This window comes from Cajanus cajan, chromosome 10 (assembly GCF_000230855.2).
Source record: "Cajanus cajan strain Asha chromosome 10, NIPB_CcT2T_4, whole genome shotgun sequence".
In the NCBI taxonomy this organism is placed as follows: domain Eukaryota; kingdom Viridiplantae; phylum Streptophyta; class Magnoliopsida; order Fabales; family Fabaceae; genus Cajanus; species Cajanus cajan.
The window spans coordinates 40,950,143-40,968,745 of record NC_138526.1 but is presented as its reverse complement, the minus strand read 5'-3'; the positions used below and the strand labels follow the sequence as shown (position 1 = coordinate 40,968,745).

The 18,603-nt window shown below is 28.8% G+C and overlaps 1 protein-coding gene across 1 annotated transcript; it reads right to left on the bottom strand.

Annotated features, from left to right (window-relative positions):
* Positions 1-5,460: 5,460 nt before the first annotated feature.
* LOC109815097 (histone H2A.6) lies at positions 5,461-6,319 on the bottom strand. Its single transcript, XM_020379691.3, has 2 exons — positions 6,031-6,319; positions 5,461-5,835 (listed from the first exon to the last, which is right to left on the bottom strand). The coding sequence occupies exons 1-2, from the start codon at positions 6,217-6,219 to the stop codon at positions 5,605-5,607; spliced, it is 420 nt and encodes a 139-aa protein (XP_020235280.1). The 5' UTR covers positions 6,220-6,319; the 3' UTR covers positions 5,461-5,604.
* Between the last annotated feature and the right edge of the window lie 12,284 nt (positions 6,320-18,603).

The following is an 18,603-nucleotide window of genomic DNA, read 5'->3' as shown; positions in this document are numbered from 1 at the left end:
GAGGCTATGAAGAGTAAGAAAAAACAGAATTGGTTGCAAGCTATAAATGAAGAAATGAAGTCCTTGGATAAAACTCAGACTTGGAAGCTTGTGGATTTGCCCAAGAATCAAAGGGTAGTTGGATGCAAGTGGACCTTCAAGAAAAATAAAGGTATTTCAGGTGTGGAGAGGGTATGGTATAGGGTAAGGCTTGTGACAAAGGGGTTTACCTAGGTGGAAGGGATTGACTATAGTGAAATATTTCTACTTATGGTAAAACATTATTCTATAAGGATTTTGATGGCAATGGTGAATTAGTATGATCTAGAGTTGGAATAATTGGACGTTAAAACAACTTTTCTTCATGGGGACCATAAGGAGATTATCTAAATGCAACAACTTAAGGGGTTTATAAATGATAAGTCTAAGGTCTATCTCTTAAGAAAATCACTTTATAACTTGAAATAGTTTGTATTTGTGGTATAAGAAGTTTGATATTTTTTGTTAAGCTTGGGTTTTTTGGGGAACAATTATGATAACTATGTTTACATATTAAAAAATAAATAAAAATGTGTTATTTTCCTGTTATTATATGTGGATGATATTCTAGTAGCAAGCTTTAGCAAGGATGAGATTGGTATGCTCAAAGAGAAATTAAATTCTAAGTTTGAGATGAAAGATCTTGGTGTTTCTAAGAGGATACTTGGGATGGATATTGTGAGAAACAAGTCAGAGGGAGAATTTCTTTTTATCTCAACATGAGTACATGTAAAAGGTAGTGGAGAGGTTTAGGATGCATCAATCTAAACCTATTAGTACTCCTTTGGGTCATCACACAAGACCCTAGAACTAAAGAAGAAAGGAATAAGATATGCTCTATTTCATATGCAAGTGGAGTAGGAAGTGTAATGTATGACATGGTTTGTAGCAGGCTTGATTTGGCTTATACTATTAGCATTGTTAGCTGATTTATGGCAAATCTAAGTCAAGCTCATTTGGGGGCTTTGAAGTAAGGTATTGAGGTTTTGAATGGTTCTCAAAAATCTGGTTTGAGGTATAAGAAGGCAATTCAAGATGGAGAAACTATTATGGGATATGTTAATGCAAATTATGCAGGAAACATTGATACAAAGAAATCATTATCTAGGTATGTGTTCATTTTGTTTGGGACTATTGTTAGTTGGAAAGCAAATTTTCAACCTGTGGTAGTTTTGTCTACAACAAAAGCAAAATATGTTGCTCTTGTTGAATGAATGAATGAGGCTTTATGGTTAAAAGGGATGATTGGTGAATCAAGCATATCACAAAAATGTGTGACAATTTACTATGATAGCTAAAGTGTTATACATCTTGCAAATCATCAGGTTTATCATGAGAGAACGAAACACATTGATATAACACTTCACTTTGTCAAAGATGTGGTTAACTCTAGAGAAATTCAAATTGAGAAGATTGCATCTAAACACAATCTTATTGATATGTTTATGAAATCTCTTTCCACATCCAAGTTCAAGCATTGTTTGGACTTGATCAACTTTGTTTGATGTTCGTTTTAAAATGGGAGAGTGGTATTGTCGTGAAAGGGTTTTTATTTATCTAGATTTAGAGTTAAGGTGGAGAATTGTTGATTATGACTCAAAATCTACCATATCATATATATGCTTTGTAAAGTCTTTCATTTGTATAGTTTTATAGGTAAGGGTGGGTAGATGGACCCAGATCCACTAATCAGTTTGTAAGCCCATGGACTTCATGGATAACGAACCCATTTTTTTCAAATTCGTATGACAATGTTTAATTTTTTATCCCAATCCATGACGTTCGCGGACTTCACTTATTAATATTTTTAGATATTAAGACCTTAATATTTAGTTTTATATTTAATCTTTTAAATTATTATAACATTAAAACTATGTTTAATTGACATGTATTTGTCATTTGGATTATTTTTATGACATTTTGATACTTTTATTATTGAAAGTTTGATACTATTATATAAGTATTTGTAACATTTTTTATTTTAACATTTTAATTTTTAGTATTTTAAACCATTTTAAATATTGATAAATTTTAGTGTGATGAAATTTAGCTTATAAATGAAAAAGATTTTTTTTTCTAATTTTATGTATTTTTATTTTTTAATCATTATTTAGCCCCACGAACCGGTCCGTTTATCTACAGGTTTTGGTAGATCAAATACGGACTTGAAAAATAAGTCCATTTATTTTATGGGTCAAATTTGTTTGATCAGTATAAAATGCAGGTTTTGCAAGTCATGCCTTAAATGGGCCGGATCGGTCGGTATACCCATCCTTATTTATAAGTTTAGTCTATCTCCATTCATTTGACAAGTTCATACTATACATTCGGTCTATCTCCATTCATCTTATGGGTTTTGACTACACATAGTCTGTCTTCATTAATTTGATGGTTCAATTTGTCCTATTTTATAAAACACAATCTTAGTTTCTTGGATCCTTATACATGTGTGTTTGTGTGTGTGTGTTTGTGGATCCTTTATAAGAGCAACATAGAGAGAGAAAGCGTGAGAGAAAGCGTGAGAGCAAAGTGCTAAGTGTAAGCACAGAGAGTTGAAAGGAAAATACATGAAGATGAGAGGAGAACCGATTAGAGAGATCAATGACATTTCTAAGAAAGCAAAATGTTGTTTTGTTGTAAAGACTTAATCTTGTTTTTAGATAGTGAAACATTCTATCTTCCGTGGATGTTGGCCAAATTGGTTGAACTACGTAAGTTTGTTGTATTCTCTTCCCTCAATCTTTTTCTTTTTGCTATTGCAACTTTTTTGCGTTTACGTTTTATATTCTTGTTGAGTATTCTTGTTTCTAAGGTTATTGATTTGTTCTTGTATATGGTTTGTCTTTTTTTGTTTTCTCTCTTATTTTAGAACCAACAACTTTAAGTTTGGCTTGTGTGTAAAATCTTAGATTTGACTTTCACCAAAAGTAATAAAAACTTATGGACATGTAGGAGCGCCAAGCTTTTCAAATATTTGAGAACCACAATTAGTTTAAGGACTGAGTTGCAACTCATATTAGTTTAAAGGTCAAGTTAATGACATGTCACAGACTAGTTACATGTTCAATATGAAATCATTACCAAATCAACTTTTGGTCTAGTTCCTAGTTGAACTGGTCAAATTCACTAGTCCAATTTGAGTTTTAGAACCATTGTTATGAAAATCGAATTGAACTAGTCGATCAAATTGATTCGACCAAAAATCAATCCTTAATCGGTTTGGTTTAGCCAGAAAATCATTCTACATCGAACAAATCAAGAACTAGTAAAAATTTGATTTGCATTGATCCAATTAAAAATATTTATTTTTTCAAATTTAATTTAAAATATTTTCAATGAAAATCATATTCAATAAAAAAAAATTATTCATTAGAATAACTTATTTTTAATATTTGTCTCATAAAAATAATATAATAATTTATATTAATTTAAATTTTTAATATCTTTATTTTGTATAGTTTATATTATATTAATTTGATACTTTTTATTCTATATGTAAACTTGTTATTATTAGTGGGTCTTGTTATATTTTATTAAAACTTAAATTTAAATATTTTATATAACTTAGAAGTTTACATGTATATTAAATGTTAAGAATCTATAATAAATATTTTCTTTTAATATTTAGTGTTATAAAATTATATATTATATTTAGTTAATACTAATTTTGTAAAGATAATAATAATAATTATTTTATTAATATCAATTTGAGCATAATTCAATCATGGTTGAACTATTAAATCTTGAATCAGTGCCCATATCGATTTAATGACTAGTCCAATTTTGAAAACATTGTTTAAACCTATGATTTTATCTCATCTTTATAATTATTATATTTTTATCTCAAAACTGGACGTCTCATTTTTTTTCTATTATTATCTTATCTCATCTTATCTTTACAATTATTACAAGTCTAAGGGTCTTGTCACAATATGGAAATAATACCAATCAATTGCAAAGTATAAACATCAATCATCGACAAATCAATTGCAATTAAATATATCAATAACTTTAAACACAAACTCATGATAGCGATTCAACAACAAGATAATCATTCTTATCATACCAAAATAAAATATACAAAAATCTTTGAATATTCAAAGCTCATCTAAACAACATGACAAAAGGGAAAACCATAAAGCCCACGAAGTTTAGGGCCAACTTCACTCTCACGATTCACTCTTTGTGAGATAACTCACTCTCCTTCTTACTTGATAAATGCTTGTGCAAGGCAATGTTTTTGATAGCATTTCTCATCTCAACCTTCTTGTTTCTTCGCTTGAATTTATGGCGGCATCAAGGTACCCAAAAGTCAAGAAGAAAAAACAAGAGATTAATGAGGAAGAATAAGTCTCATAATCCTTCATAACTATAAAAAGAGAACTAAGTGAGATCATGGAGATAAAAGACTAGCCCTTATTTTTAAACAAAAAACATAAGCTTTTTTATTCATGAAAAAAATCACTTTTTAGCCTATTAACTTCAAATACAATATTATTTAATTAAAAGGTTGAAAACTATTATAAAATAATAATCAAATAAATATTATTTTATAAAAAATCAAGGTGTTACAAATCCTTCATTTGTGAACATTCTATGTATATTTTTCCCTTTCTTTAGCCTTATTTGTGTCAATGTTTGTTTTACCTAAATTGCATGATGTCAAACAAATATAACAACATTATATGAGATCTATCCAAAAAAGAGATATATGGAAGACAATGGTGAATATTATTCATTGTAGCTCGTATTTGATAAGATCAAAGTCAACCTATTTTCTTATTGATTATCATAATACATCAATCTTAAGATTAAGCATATAGAAAACTCAAGCAAACATCATCCATTATGACTAGGTATCAGAGGCTATATTCAATATAGGCTCAAACGAAATTGCCTTTAGTGGAGGATAATTGTGCTTTTAAAAAAAATGTTAAATTTTAGTTTTTGTCCTCGTATAATATGTTATCTGTAATTTTAGTCCTTCAATTTTTAATTCGTCAATATTAATCATCTAATTTTATAAAATTTATAATTTTGATCCTTTAATAGAATTTTAATCTATTGATCATTATAATTGTAATATTCATTATGATCTGACATGACAATTAACGTTTAAAATTGTTTATGCCAAATTTCACTTTTAATTTCAATTTTATCACATAAAAGTAGTGAAATGAGATGAAAATTGAATAAAAATAGAAACTAAAACTAGACTAAATATTATTAAATAATAATTATCATATCATTTGCCGATATTAGGTCATAATCAACATTACAAAATTTTAATGATCAATGAATTAAATTTCTATAAAGGAACCAAAATTACGAATTTCATATAATAGATAGACTAAAATTGCAATTTTTCCAACAAATAAGTACATTGAACCTAAAAAGGAAGAAAATAAAAATAAAAAAGCAAAATTAAATTTCAACAAAATATTTTGAAAAGAAACAACTTGATTATCCTTATATTTAAATCATTAACAGAAGATAAATTGCAACTACATAGCACAAGGATCAAACCTTGTTCAATACTGATAAGCAAAAAAGGGAAACAGGTCAAACTAGGTAGGAAAAAAACATTTAAAAGTCATCATCAACACTAGCAACCTTTGAGGTCCCAACACTCTTTGAGGTCCCAGCCTTGGGCAACAACATGCTATTAATATTAGGCGTCACACCCCCATTGGGGATGGTCACATTTCCGAGAAGCTTGCTTAACTCTTCATCGTTCCCCACTGCCAATTGGATATGTCGAGGCATAATTCGAGTCTTCTTGTTGTCCATTGCAGCATTTCCAGCCAGCTCCAAAACCTAAACAAAAAAATGTAAAATAAACTTTCGACAAACAATTAATACTAATTAAAGCAAATCATCATTTCAATTATTTGAAATTGATCACCAAAACATAATTATTTTCTAAAATTGGGGAAAATAAACCCTAATTTTATAACCCTAAATCCAACAACAGATATGAAAAGGAAATTCAAGGCAATCAAGGAAAATTACCTCAGCTGCAAGATATTCAAGAACAGAGGCAAGGTATACAGGGGCACCAGAGCCGATGCGCTCAGCATACTTGCCAGCTTTGAGGAATCGAGCAACACGACCAACAGGGAATTGGAGACCGGCTTTCTTGCTTCTTGAGGTGCCCCTTTTGGTAGCATTGGATCCTAAGGTTTTATCTCGACTTTCCATTGGTGAATGGTTATGAGTTTCGATCGAACAAAAAAGGCTATGAAGGAAGTGAAAGAGTTCTAACAACAAAGAGAGAAACAAAAGGGAAGATATGAAATGTGTCTAAGCAATTGCTTGGCTTATATAATGGGTTGTGATGGAAATGGACCAATGAAATTGATTGACATGGATCAACTATGACTACCGTTGATTGAGTTGTAATGAACGGTTGAGATAAGTTTGGTGTGAATAGCTGTCAAAAGTTAAAAGGGTGTTGGGATACCATGATCTTTATATATGACGTTGGAGTACATCACCTTGATGATGTAAGCAAATGTTCTCTTTCTTGAATAAATGGAAAATTAATTTATATACATTACAAAAAATGTTACATATAGCAACATACAAAAAGTGTCACTATAGATACAATATATATAAGTATAAATCTATTCGATATATAGTTGCATACACTTTAGTGTTACTTTTGAATGAGAATCAACAACATATATTGTGTCATTATAACTTATACCTACACTTTTTAACAATATAATAACATATATTGTATCTATAGTGTAGGTAAAAGTAATTTTCAGTGACAAATGTTGTGTCACTGTAAGATGTGTCTCACTACATAACAAATTTTTTTTGATAAATTTATAATTTTTCTTGAAATATTCGAATAAATGAAAAAAAAATATTTGTTATTAAATTTTTAAAATTGAATGACCATGCACTAATAATTATTTGACGCTAAAAATGTAGTTTTTATAAAGAGTATATTGTTCTTCTCGGAAAATTTGTCAATCTAACAAAACTTTAAATCCAATTCTCAGCAAGGAGAAAGAGATTTGAATTTTGCACAATTTATGAAGAAGATTTCCCCATTTGTTTACTTTTAAGCCTCATAAAAGTTTTCAAGTATAATTAAAGGAGCCATCCGATAATTTAATATAACAAATTAACTATAACACTCATAAATTATGTTGAATAAATAGATTTTATTGATCAAAATAACATAAGTATATGATATAGTAACACTACAAGAAAAATGTTACACAATGACACGCATCTTATAGTGATAATATGTGTTACTAAAAATTATTTTTACGCACATAATAACTATAATATATATTGATATATTATTTAAAAAATGTGAATATAAGTTATAGTGACATGCAAAATATATTGTTAAATCTCATTTAAAATCAACACAAAAAATATATGAAGCTATATGTCAAATAAATATAAACCTACATATATTGTACTTATAATGATATTTTTTGTATGTCACTGTATGTAATATTTATTATAATATAAATAAATAAGGTTTGAGAAAAAATCCCAAAATAATAAATTATTTAAGTTAAATAAAAATATATTATTTAAGTCAAAATAAAAGATAAATTATGTTAAATGTTATATTTAAATTACTTGTTACTTATTAACCCGTTGTGTGTAATAGTATTGTAGAAGATTGTGAGAGATCATATACCCTCTTTGAAATTTTTGACAAATCATAATTCATCAGTAACATTCCATTAGAAAATTTTGACTTAAGCATTTGTTGAAAATTTTTGTCGGAAACTTTTACATTTTCGATAAATATAAATCCGTCGAAAATATTTCATCAATAATAAACTTTTTTTACGAATTTTTTTTCCATTGAAAATATAAATTTTTTGATAGATTTGTATCCGTTGGTAAAATCCGTTGGAAATATAAATTTTCTGAAAGATTTCTATCCGTCGATAATATAACTTTTCCTATGAATTTTTTTCCATCGAAAATATACATCTTTTGACAAATTTGTATTCGTTGAAAATTTAAATTTTCTAACAGATTTGTATCCATAAAAAATTATCTGTCGGTAAAATTTGTCAGAAACTTAAATTTTCTGACAGATTTGTATCTGTCCGAAATTATATATTGGTAATATAACTTTTCTTATGAATTTTTTTTCCATCAAAAATATAAATTTTTCGACGGATTTATATCCGTTGAAAATTATCCACCAGTAATTTATATTTTTCTTATAAGGATTATGTGTGAGTTATACTATAGGTCTTTTTGAATAATTTTTTTAGAATTATTTAAAAAAAGAAAAAAAAATTCTATAAGTTAAAATCATATACATAAGTTAATAATAAATTTTTGGAAAAAATATATGAAAAATATTTTACAAACTAATTTATGAATAGATTAGTTTTATATTATAAAGCTTATTTCATTTTTTATTTCCATTTTTTACTCATAAAAATATTTGTGAAGAAGTTTATCCAAGACCTCATGTTTTATTTTGAATATTGAGTAGCCCAATTTTATTTTGTGTTTTTTTTTGTAGTTACCCAAATTTGTGACTTGATGTTGAGTGCATAAGCGTGAGCATTGTTTTTTTATATTTGATAATTTTTGTTTGAAAATAATTTAAAATTGATTGCGGAAAAAATTAATAAGGAATTACTTTTTTTTAAGTATCAAATTACTCTTTTAAAATATCAAAATACTTTATTGGATATTTCAAAAAAATCATTTGAATATCACATACATTATTTATTGAAAGAGTATTTGAATAATTTGGTGCCAGTAAAATATTTTGTACGGATCGCCTAAAAACACACATAGAGTAACTTAGGAGAACATGTCAGATCAAATCTTCACCTACACTAGGAAGAGACACACCAGGACACATTAGGACAATTGTGGTGCACAAGTTTTAGCCCATGTTCACAAACGAGTGAACAAGGGCTTGTAAACTCAATTGTCTTCTAGGTTATGAATCTCTAAGTATACATCAAGAGACTTTTCCTAACAGTGAATTATACACCGTACCAATCACAAAACATTTTATGCTTATAATGCATGTCACATAAGATCCAATTCAATTACATGTTTTCACATTAGCATAATGTCAAAAGTGCACATTACACACATTACTAATATCACTACCAGGCAAAAATGTCCAAACTTCATAAAATTGATCATCTTCTTCCCCTATTTCTCTTAAAACATAAAACATAAGACATAATTAAAATAAAATCACATTATAAAACATATATTTTCTAAAATGTACTCAATCAAAGGATTAATTAAAACATATATTTTCTCCAAATACTTACTATAACAAAATAATTTCACAAACCTTTCATTATTAATTAAAAACACTCATATTATTAAAAGCATCTAAAATATTTTATAAACCCCTTTAATTAATTAAAACATCTTTTTAATTATTTAGAAAACTTAGGATTTTATACTACTATCGTAGTTATTTTTTTTATCATTGTCCTCATCACCATCGCCATTGCAATTATCACCACCACCATCATCATGTCGCCAACACCATCGTCGTCTACACTATTATTATCACTATCACTATCACTACAACCATTGTCGTCATAGTTGCCATCATCGCCCATAATGGTGTTGGCAACGACAACAGTGATGTTGTGACACCTTCTATCCTATATCCATATTACACAATAAATATAAAGTACATTTCCAAAGCAAATAAAACTTTCTTAATTGAAACAAGGTTTCAAAACACATAGATAGAGAGTTCACATTCATATTTCACAAATCATAGTCCAATTCTAAAATGATGACAAAATAAAACATTAATCTTTCTAAAACACAATAACGGTAATGAAACTCCTATGCTGATCCTAACTAAGTCCCGATGTCACATCTCTTATCAGAGCACACCCCACAATGAAACTTAAACCTCATCACCAACATCTTCATGCTGATGATCACCTGCAACACAATAAAAATACACATAGAGCAACAAGGGAGTGAGAAACATTTCACTCTAGTTCAGACACAAAAATAAATGTTAGGCAACATACACAATCATAACAAATACCACACAAGTTACACATAACCAAGCATAACTCTCAAGTTATAGATACATTAGAATACATGCGCATTCACTTATCATGAAATAATGTCATGGACTTTACTCATAAATGCATGCATGTGGCGCCATATTGAAGTTGCACATTTCTCATCACTGGCATGCTGCTACAACAACATACCTGGGGCAACATTCATTCATAAATACATCACTGGTGATCCAAGGTACACCTGGAATAGCTCAATACATCTCTTGCGTGCGGCGTAATCGACACACCTATAATAGCTCAATACATCACTAGTGACCCAAGGTACACCTGGAATAGCTCAATACATCATTGGCATGCAACCTAAACGACACACTTGTAATAGCGCAATACATCATTGGTGACACAAGGTACACCTGGAATAGCTCAACACATCATTGACATGCAGCCTAAGCAATACACCTAAAGTCATATATACACATGATGCATGTCACACATTCACTATTCATTGACTCAACATTTCACTTATCATGTCTCATCATATCTCATATCACTTGTCACATTTCACATCTTCATAATCATCCCATAAAGTTACGCACATAAAGGTTCTCATGAAAATATCATGTCCCTAATTATTCGTCATCGGGTTTCCCACAGGAACCCACAGAGCACTCTAATTCATATAAAAACTTATCTATTTTCAAAATTAAATACATATTCATGAATAGCATTCAACAAAGAACTCATTAGAAACATTAAACATCCAAACAAAAAACTTTCACATTTTGCCTGTTCTTAGAAGCATGCATCAAGCAAGGGATTGAGAGTCAATTTTGCTATCAAACATATCTAATATCAAAATTAAACACATTCATATTCAGAATCATACAAGAAACACAACAAAATAATCAAAAAGTAAAATAGAAAACATTCATAAAGTGTTTATTTCCATAGGCATACATCAAGGAAAGGATTGGGAATCAATCATGCTATCAAACATATCCATACTCAGAACCATACAAGGAACATAATAGAACAATCAAAAAGCAAAACATAAAATATTCATAAAGTGTCTGTTTTCAATGACATACATCCAACAAAGGATTGGGGGGGTCAATCTTGCTAGCAAACATATCCAATTTCAAAATTAAACACATATTCATACTCATAATCATACAAGGAACATAACAGAATAGTCAAAAAGAAAAATAGAAAACATTCACAAAGTGTTTGTTTCCATAGGCATACATAAGGCAAAGGATTGGGGTCAATCCGACTATCCAACATATATTTCACACCCCCAAGTGAGACTTCTCACTTCTCCTTACCTGGATGAGCAGAAGATGAAGTACGTGCAGTCTCTAGTTGACCTCTGTCTCCTGACTCTCCTTGGTCTTTAGAAGCGTAAGAGAGAATGAGAGTCAGAAGTGAATACGTGAAAAATGACTTGTAACTTCTGATAACTTTATTAACCCCCCTTTACTCAATTAATATAATAATAATAATAATAATTAATCATTTACCAACACGTCCTTCCTTCCCTTTCTTATAAAATAATTAATATAATATATATAGAATTAAACATATTCCTTTCTTTAATCAAATAACATGAACATAATAAAAAAAGAGTTAATCACCTATACACTACCAGTGTATAATTTTTTTACACTAGCAACCAATTATATCACTTAATTGTGCTATGTCATTGTAAACACATTTACTTTTAACAGTGACATGACATAATTAAGAGATATAATTGGTTGCCAGTATAAAAAAACTTTACACTGACAGTGTATAGGTGATTAACTCATAAAAAATACACATTATAAAATAACTCTTACTTCACTAGTTAAAATAATAATTATAAATCAATGTTTATAATAAAATAGAGCTCACACTACTAGAATTTCTCTTATTACATGTGAATTTTCATACGAATTGTGTATAAAAATTTGCAGCAAATATTGTTCTTACGAATTTTCTGCGAATTTTTTCTAGGTAATACCTTTGTGGATAATATGTTTTTGCGAATTTTAAAATTCACAAGAAATTTTTCTGCGAAATTTCTTGCGAAAAAATAAACAAATTACTACAAATTCTATTAATAATCATTCAACTTTCAAATGCTCACAATGAATTCATATGGAATATTAAGAAATTTGCTTCCATGCCTCCAATATGTGATACATAACCTTTTAACTCTTAGATGATAGATTATATGTCTAACACTCAACTATACAAAAGAAACTTGTAAGGTAAGTGTTGCCCCAATTTATATACTCTTTAATTATTTTATTTTCAATCAATGTGAGACTTGAAATTTTCTTTAAATATTAATTAGATCATGTCTTTAGAAAGAGAATTAATTCCCCCTCAAAAAAAAAAAAAAAAAAGAGAATTAATTCATTGTATTGAATAACAAAATTATATTATTATAAATTATTTTAACTCTTAACATATTCAATATTCTAAAAAAATTAGTTTTTTATTAAATAACTTTATTTTAAAAACATCATTAAATTAAAACTCATCATCATTAATTTATATATTTAATTAAAATAAATATTTAATTTATAATATTTTAAATTAAAATTAATTTTTATGAAAATTTTATAAATAATTTAGTAAAATAATATTTTATTAAGTAAACACTTTTAATTTTAAAATTTTATAAATTATCATTAAATTAAAACTCATTATCATTAATTTATCATATTTATAAAATTTTATATATTTAATTTAACTAAAATTAAAATTAAAATCAATTATAATGATATATTTATAAATAATTTAGTAAAATAACATTTTTTAATTAAAAATATTTTATTTATTAAACTTATAAATTTTAAATTTTTTTTATTTCTCCTGCGGATTAAAATTGACTGGAAAATTCGCAGGAAAAGTTACCTGAAAATTTTTTCTACCATTTAGTAAATATTACTTGCGAATTTATTTTTATAGGAAAATCTACAAGAAACAAAATAAAATTCTTACAAAATTTTCTGCAAATTTTTACCATGAATTTTTTTTTTCTATGATCATTAAAATTGTAGCAAAATTTGTAAAAATTTCTTGTAGATTATTTTTTATAAAAAAATTATAAGAAATATATGCAAATTATTTTTCACAAATAAATTCGTAAAATTTTTTTGTGAAATTATTATTGCAAGAAAATTCGTACAAAAATTCTGTGAATATTTTTTTGTAGGAAAATTTGCAAGAAAATGACACTTTTCTAGTAGTGCCATATAGATAATTAAATAATATCAAAATCCTGTAATAAACACATTTAAAACATTAAAATAATTACTATCATATTATTAATATAATTTTATGAAAATTGGGGTATTACAGGTGTTGGCAATGACAACAATGTTGTTGGTGTCAATAGAGATGATGGTAGTGGTGACGATGACAACAAGATGGTGGTGTTAGCAATGATGACAATGACAATAATGGTAGTTACGATAGTTATAGTGGTGATGATGACAACAAAGATGGTGGTAGTAGTGGTGGTGATGTCGATGGTGATTGTAACGACGATAGTGATAAGGACAATGATAGAGACAACTAAGATGATGATAGTATGTGATAATTTTGTTTGTACTCTTTAAAGCTAAGTTGTCTATTATAATATAAGGGTTGAGATTGACTTATTTCACTCAATAAATTACTTTTACATTAAATTTCAACAATTCAAATATTAAATTAAAAGTTTTTAATACATAAATCAAGTCTATAATTTTTTTTAAAAAAATAAAAATATTTGATACTTTGTTTTATCCGTCAATTTGAATTAATTAAATGAAGTATCAAATAGTTTTTAAATATTTTAAAATTTTGTATTTGTTACTACTTTTGGTAGTGGATCCTTTGTATTAATATCATGATTACCAAAAACAAAATAATATTTTAATATTTTAAAATTTCATAGATTTGATTTATGCATTAATAGTTTTCAAATTTAATAATTAGATTGTTGAAATTTAATGTAAAATATGAGTTATTGAGTTGAGTAAGTCTATTAAGACTTATTCTTATAGTAAATAAATATCTATTTCTCAGTTTCTCCTCTCTCTCTGTCATTCAAAATTAAACAAAAAGTATTGACTCTCCATGAATGACACTACCTAACAGTTACTTTGTGACACCCTTACTACCCCAACACATATATTGTAATAATGAAAACTTAATAATAATTTTTTTTTCAATTTCGGTAAAAAGGGTTCACATGAGAATCTTCAAAATTATTCTTCAATAATCACAATAATAAAAATAAAACGCAAGAGTTTACAAATTGTTTTCAAAAATAATATTTACAATTCCAATTCCATATAAAAATCTATGTCCTAAAGAAAATCCTCTGCCCCGATGTCACAATATCAGAGCATACCCACAACTCAACCGTTGGCATTCTAGATGCCACTCGTAGCCGGATCTTCCTCACCTAAAATATCCACAAATCGCACGGTGAGAAAAGAAAATATCTATATATATAGCACATAAGAAAACACAACATATTATCTCATTATAACTTAATATTCATAAATATTTCAACATATCTAGGGATGGCAACGGGGCGGGGCGGGTACGGGTTTCATGATACCCGTCCCCGTCCCCGCGAGCCAAATCCATACCCGTCCCCGTACCCGTACCCGTCGGGTATGTGATTTTCATCCCCATCCCCGTCCCCGTCGGGTATCGGGTATACCGTACCCGTACCCGTACCCGTCAAATTTTTTATTTTATTATTATTTTTTTAAAATATAATATTTTTAAATTATTTTTTTAATTATATTATAATTATAATTAGATTATTTCTCTATCTCATATTATAATAAATAATTACACATAAAAAATACTAAAATTCTTTAATATAATTAAATTAAAAGTGAGTATTTAATTAAAAATGAGAACGGGGACGGGTATGGGTACGGGTACGGGGCGGGTAAGTACATACCCGTACCCGTACCCGTACCCGATTTAATATATCGGGTTTTACCCGTACCCGTACCCGGTCAAACCGGGTATTCCCCGTCAAAGTCGGGACGGGTTCGGGTATTACCCGCGGGTACGGGTATATTTGCCATCCCTAAACATATCGTATTTCAATCAATCATGCATCGTCATCACGTCATAATTCTCAATCACCCAAATCATCACAAATCTTGCACTTCACACTATGTCAAGGTCACGCTACCCATTTAACAATCTCAGGCCGTGCTCACCCCTGATATAACACTGTACCAAGGTCACGTTATCCCTATCCCAGGGCCGTGCTCACCCCTGACATGTTAACCAAGGTCACGATACCCATTTAACAATCTCAGGCCGTGCTCACCCTTGATATAACACTGTGCCAAGGTCACGTTATCCCTATCCGAGGGTCGTGCTCACCCCTGACATGTTAACCAAGGTCACGATACCCACGTAACAATCCAGAGCCGTGCTCACCCCTGATATAACACTGCGCCAAGATCACGTTACCCCTAGCCTAGGGCCGTGCTCACCCCTGACATGTTAACCAAGGTCACGATACTCACGTAATAATCTCGGGCCGTGCTCACCCCTGGTCATAGGTGTGAAGAACCACAATCACATCTCATTCACATTCCACACAACATCTCATAATTCAATTCCATACGCACATCTCAAGCAATTCACTTCTAAGTCATCAATTTTTATCAAGTAATATAGCAATAAGATTCATAAATTAATATAATAATCAATTTTAATACAATCTTAACATAAACGATAAAATTCCCAATTATTCCAAAACCTAACTCACAGACACTTTTCTACAGTTTCGTTCTTCCTCTCAAGTCATCATTCTTACAAATTAAATATGTATTTCTAATCCTCAACACATACAGAATCTAATGAGATCATTAATTTCTCAAACAGAAATATTCTAATTTTTCCAAAACTTAGCTTACAGGCAATTTTCTATAATTTCGTTCTCTCTCCCAGATCATCATTCTTACAAATTATTGGCATATTTATAATCCTCATCACATACAGAATCTAATGGGATCATCCATTCCTCAAACAGAAATCATCCAACTTTTCACAACAACTTACACGCACTTTTCTATAATTTCATTTTCTCTCCCACAGAAATCATCCAACTTTTCACAACAACTTACACGCACTTTTCTATAATTTCGTTTTCTCTCCCAGAGCATCATTTTTACCAATTAATCATATATCCATGTTCCTAAATACATACATAATCAAATAAGACCAATAATTCTTCAAACAGAAATAATTATAAAATTAGGGTTCTTCCTCTACCCAATTTCCTCATGTAACTCTACATATAAATAATTTATTTTTCCCCCGTACCTGGATAAATAGGAACTAGGGCAGAACCTCCTCCTCTTTTTCCTTTAACAGGGACCGGAACTAAAACTAGGGTAGAACCTCCTCCTCTAGATTCCTCTTGGTCTTCAGAAAGAAGGAGAAGGAAAGAAGAGAGAACAGAAGAGAAGAAAGAATGAGAATGAGAGGTGTGTGAAAAATGAGAAGTGAAGCCCCCTATTTATAGGAATTCTGGCTCACCTACCACTACGGCCCGTTCTAAAAGCGGAACGACCCGTTCTGGGCCCTTCAAACCTACGTAAATTTCTCAACTGGAATGGCCCGTTCTAAAACCAGAACGGCCCGTTCTCAATCCCAGCAGAACGGCTCGTTCCAGTTTCAGAACGGCCTGTTCTCCAAACCAGAATGACCCGTTCTCCAACCGGAACGGCCCGTTCTCAACTACGTTTTTAGGCAAAATCTTTATTCCGGAACGGCCCGTTTCACTTTTGAAACGGCCCGTTCCGGGCAACGAATTGGACTCAAGGCCTAGTGAAAATTGGGCTGTTACATAGTTAGCCATGTTGACTTTCACGTAAAAAAACAATCTTTTTTACTATAGATACTTTTTATTATTTCTATTAAATTTAAAATTGTTAAAATATTCTCAAAATTTTTAATACTATTATTTTTTCTATGTAGCTAACTAAATGCCTAACAATATCATTCACAAACACATCATCATTTTCTATTTAATTTTAAATGACATATTAATGAGTGAAGCAAAATTGCATATTTTCAAAAGCATAGGAGTCAAAAGTAAATATAAGCCAAACTTGTTCTATAAACTATTATTTTAGACAATAAGAAATTTTTTAATATATATGTTTTCATATGAAAATTCACAGCTTATATTATTTTTTATTATATTTCATAAATACTATATTGAGAAATATTATGAAAGTTATTTATATATTATTATTTATAACAATAATAAGGATATGTTTGGTTCAAGAAAGGGGAAATAGGAAGTGAAGAAGTTAGAAATTCTCTTTGGTTGAGAGAAAAGTGTAATTTTTTTTATTTGGTTTGCAATAAGAGATAAATTTTAAAATAATTTACTTTTATACTCTTATAATTTTAAATTTTAAAATATAATATATATTTTTTGATAATACACTAAAAATATTTTAAAATTTCCCTCCTCTCTTCCAAATCCCCCAATGTTGGAGGAAAACTTAAATTATACAAGGATGAGTTTTGCTCCCTTTATTTTTCTCTCATTTTCTCCTAAAAATTGAACTAAATAAAAAAATTTATAAAAACTCTTCTCCTTCTCTCCAACCAACTATATGTAAATAAATTTCCTTATTTAGTTTACGGATTTTTTTTAAGTCTATTTTACGTTTCAACTATTCTCAAAATTACCCATGACTCTATTACAAACTCTCATATATGTAAAATTAATTATATTAAACTTTTAAAAGATAACAGTCATTAAAAGAAATCAATTCTAACTGTTCTGTAAAAAAATAAAAATTAATGCGGAAAGTTAGAGATTGAAATGAAATTGGCTGAAAACGTTACTGTTATGTAACGTTGGTTAACTTGCTGGCTGAAATAATAGAAAAATGTAATCTGAATGACTTTTTATATATATATATATATATAAATTGTCAATTCTATCCACACAAAAAAAATGTCAATCCAAGAACTAACTTGAAAAAACTTTCAATTTCAAAGATATACTTTAGTCAATTATTTTGCATCAAATTTTATTTATACGTCGTTAAATCGTGTTTTTTTCTATTCTAATATTATTATATATCTTGTAACGCCCGATTTATATAATAATAATTATATATTTTTTTATATAATATTTTTACAATTATATCGTTAACAATACTTTTTTTCATAATAAAGATAAAGGTAAAGAACAATCATATTTTGTGAATTTATTTTCACTATCAATGTAAATATTGTAATAAAAGTGAAAGAAAAATATATTGTGTAAAATAATACATTATTGTAAATATTTTAGAACGATATATCATGTATTAAATTCACAAAATATGATTGTTCTTTACCTTTATCTTTATTATGAAAAAAAGTATTGTTAACGATATAATTGTGAAAATATTATATAAGAAAATATATAATTATTATTATATAAATCGGGCGTTACATTAAGTGGTATCAGAGCAGGTCGATCCAATCGGCCGTGAGTTATGAGTTTACCGTGCTCTTTTGGTAGAGTTTATAGTTT

Excerpts from the sequence above, each read along its gene's own strand:
- LOC109815097 (XM_020379691.3), bottom strand. The coding sequence starts at position 6,219 with ATGGAAAGTCGAGATAAAACCTTAGGATCCAATGCTACCAAAAGGGGC. Across the intron at positions 5,836-6,030 it reads TTGAATATCTTGCAGCTGAG|GTTTTGGAGCTGGCTGGAAA; the intron begins GTAATTTTCCTT and ends TTTTTTGTTTAG.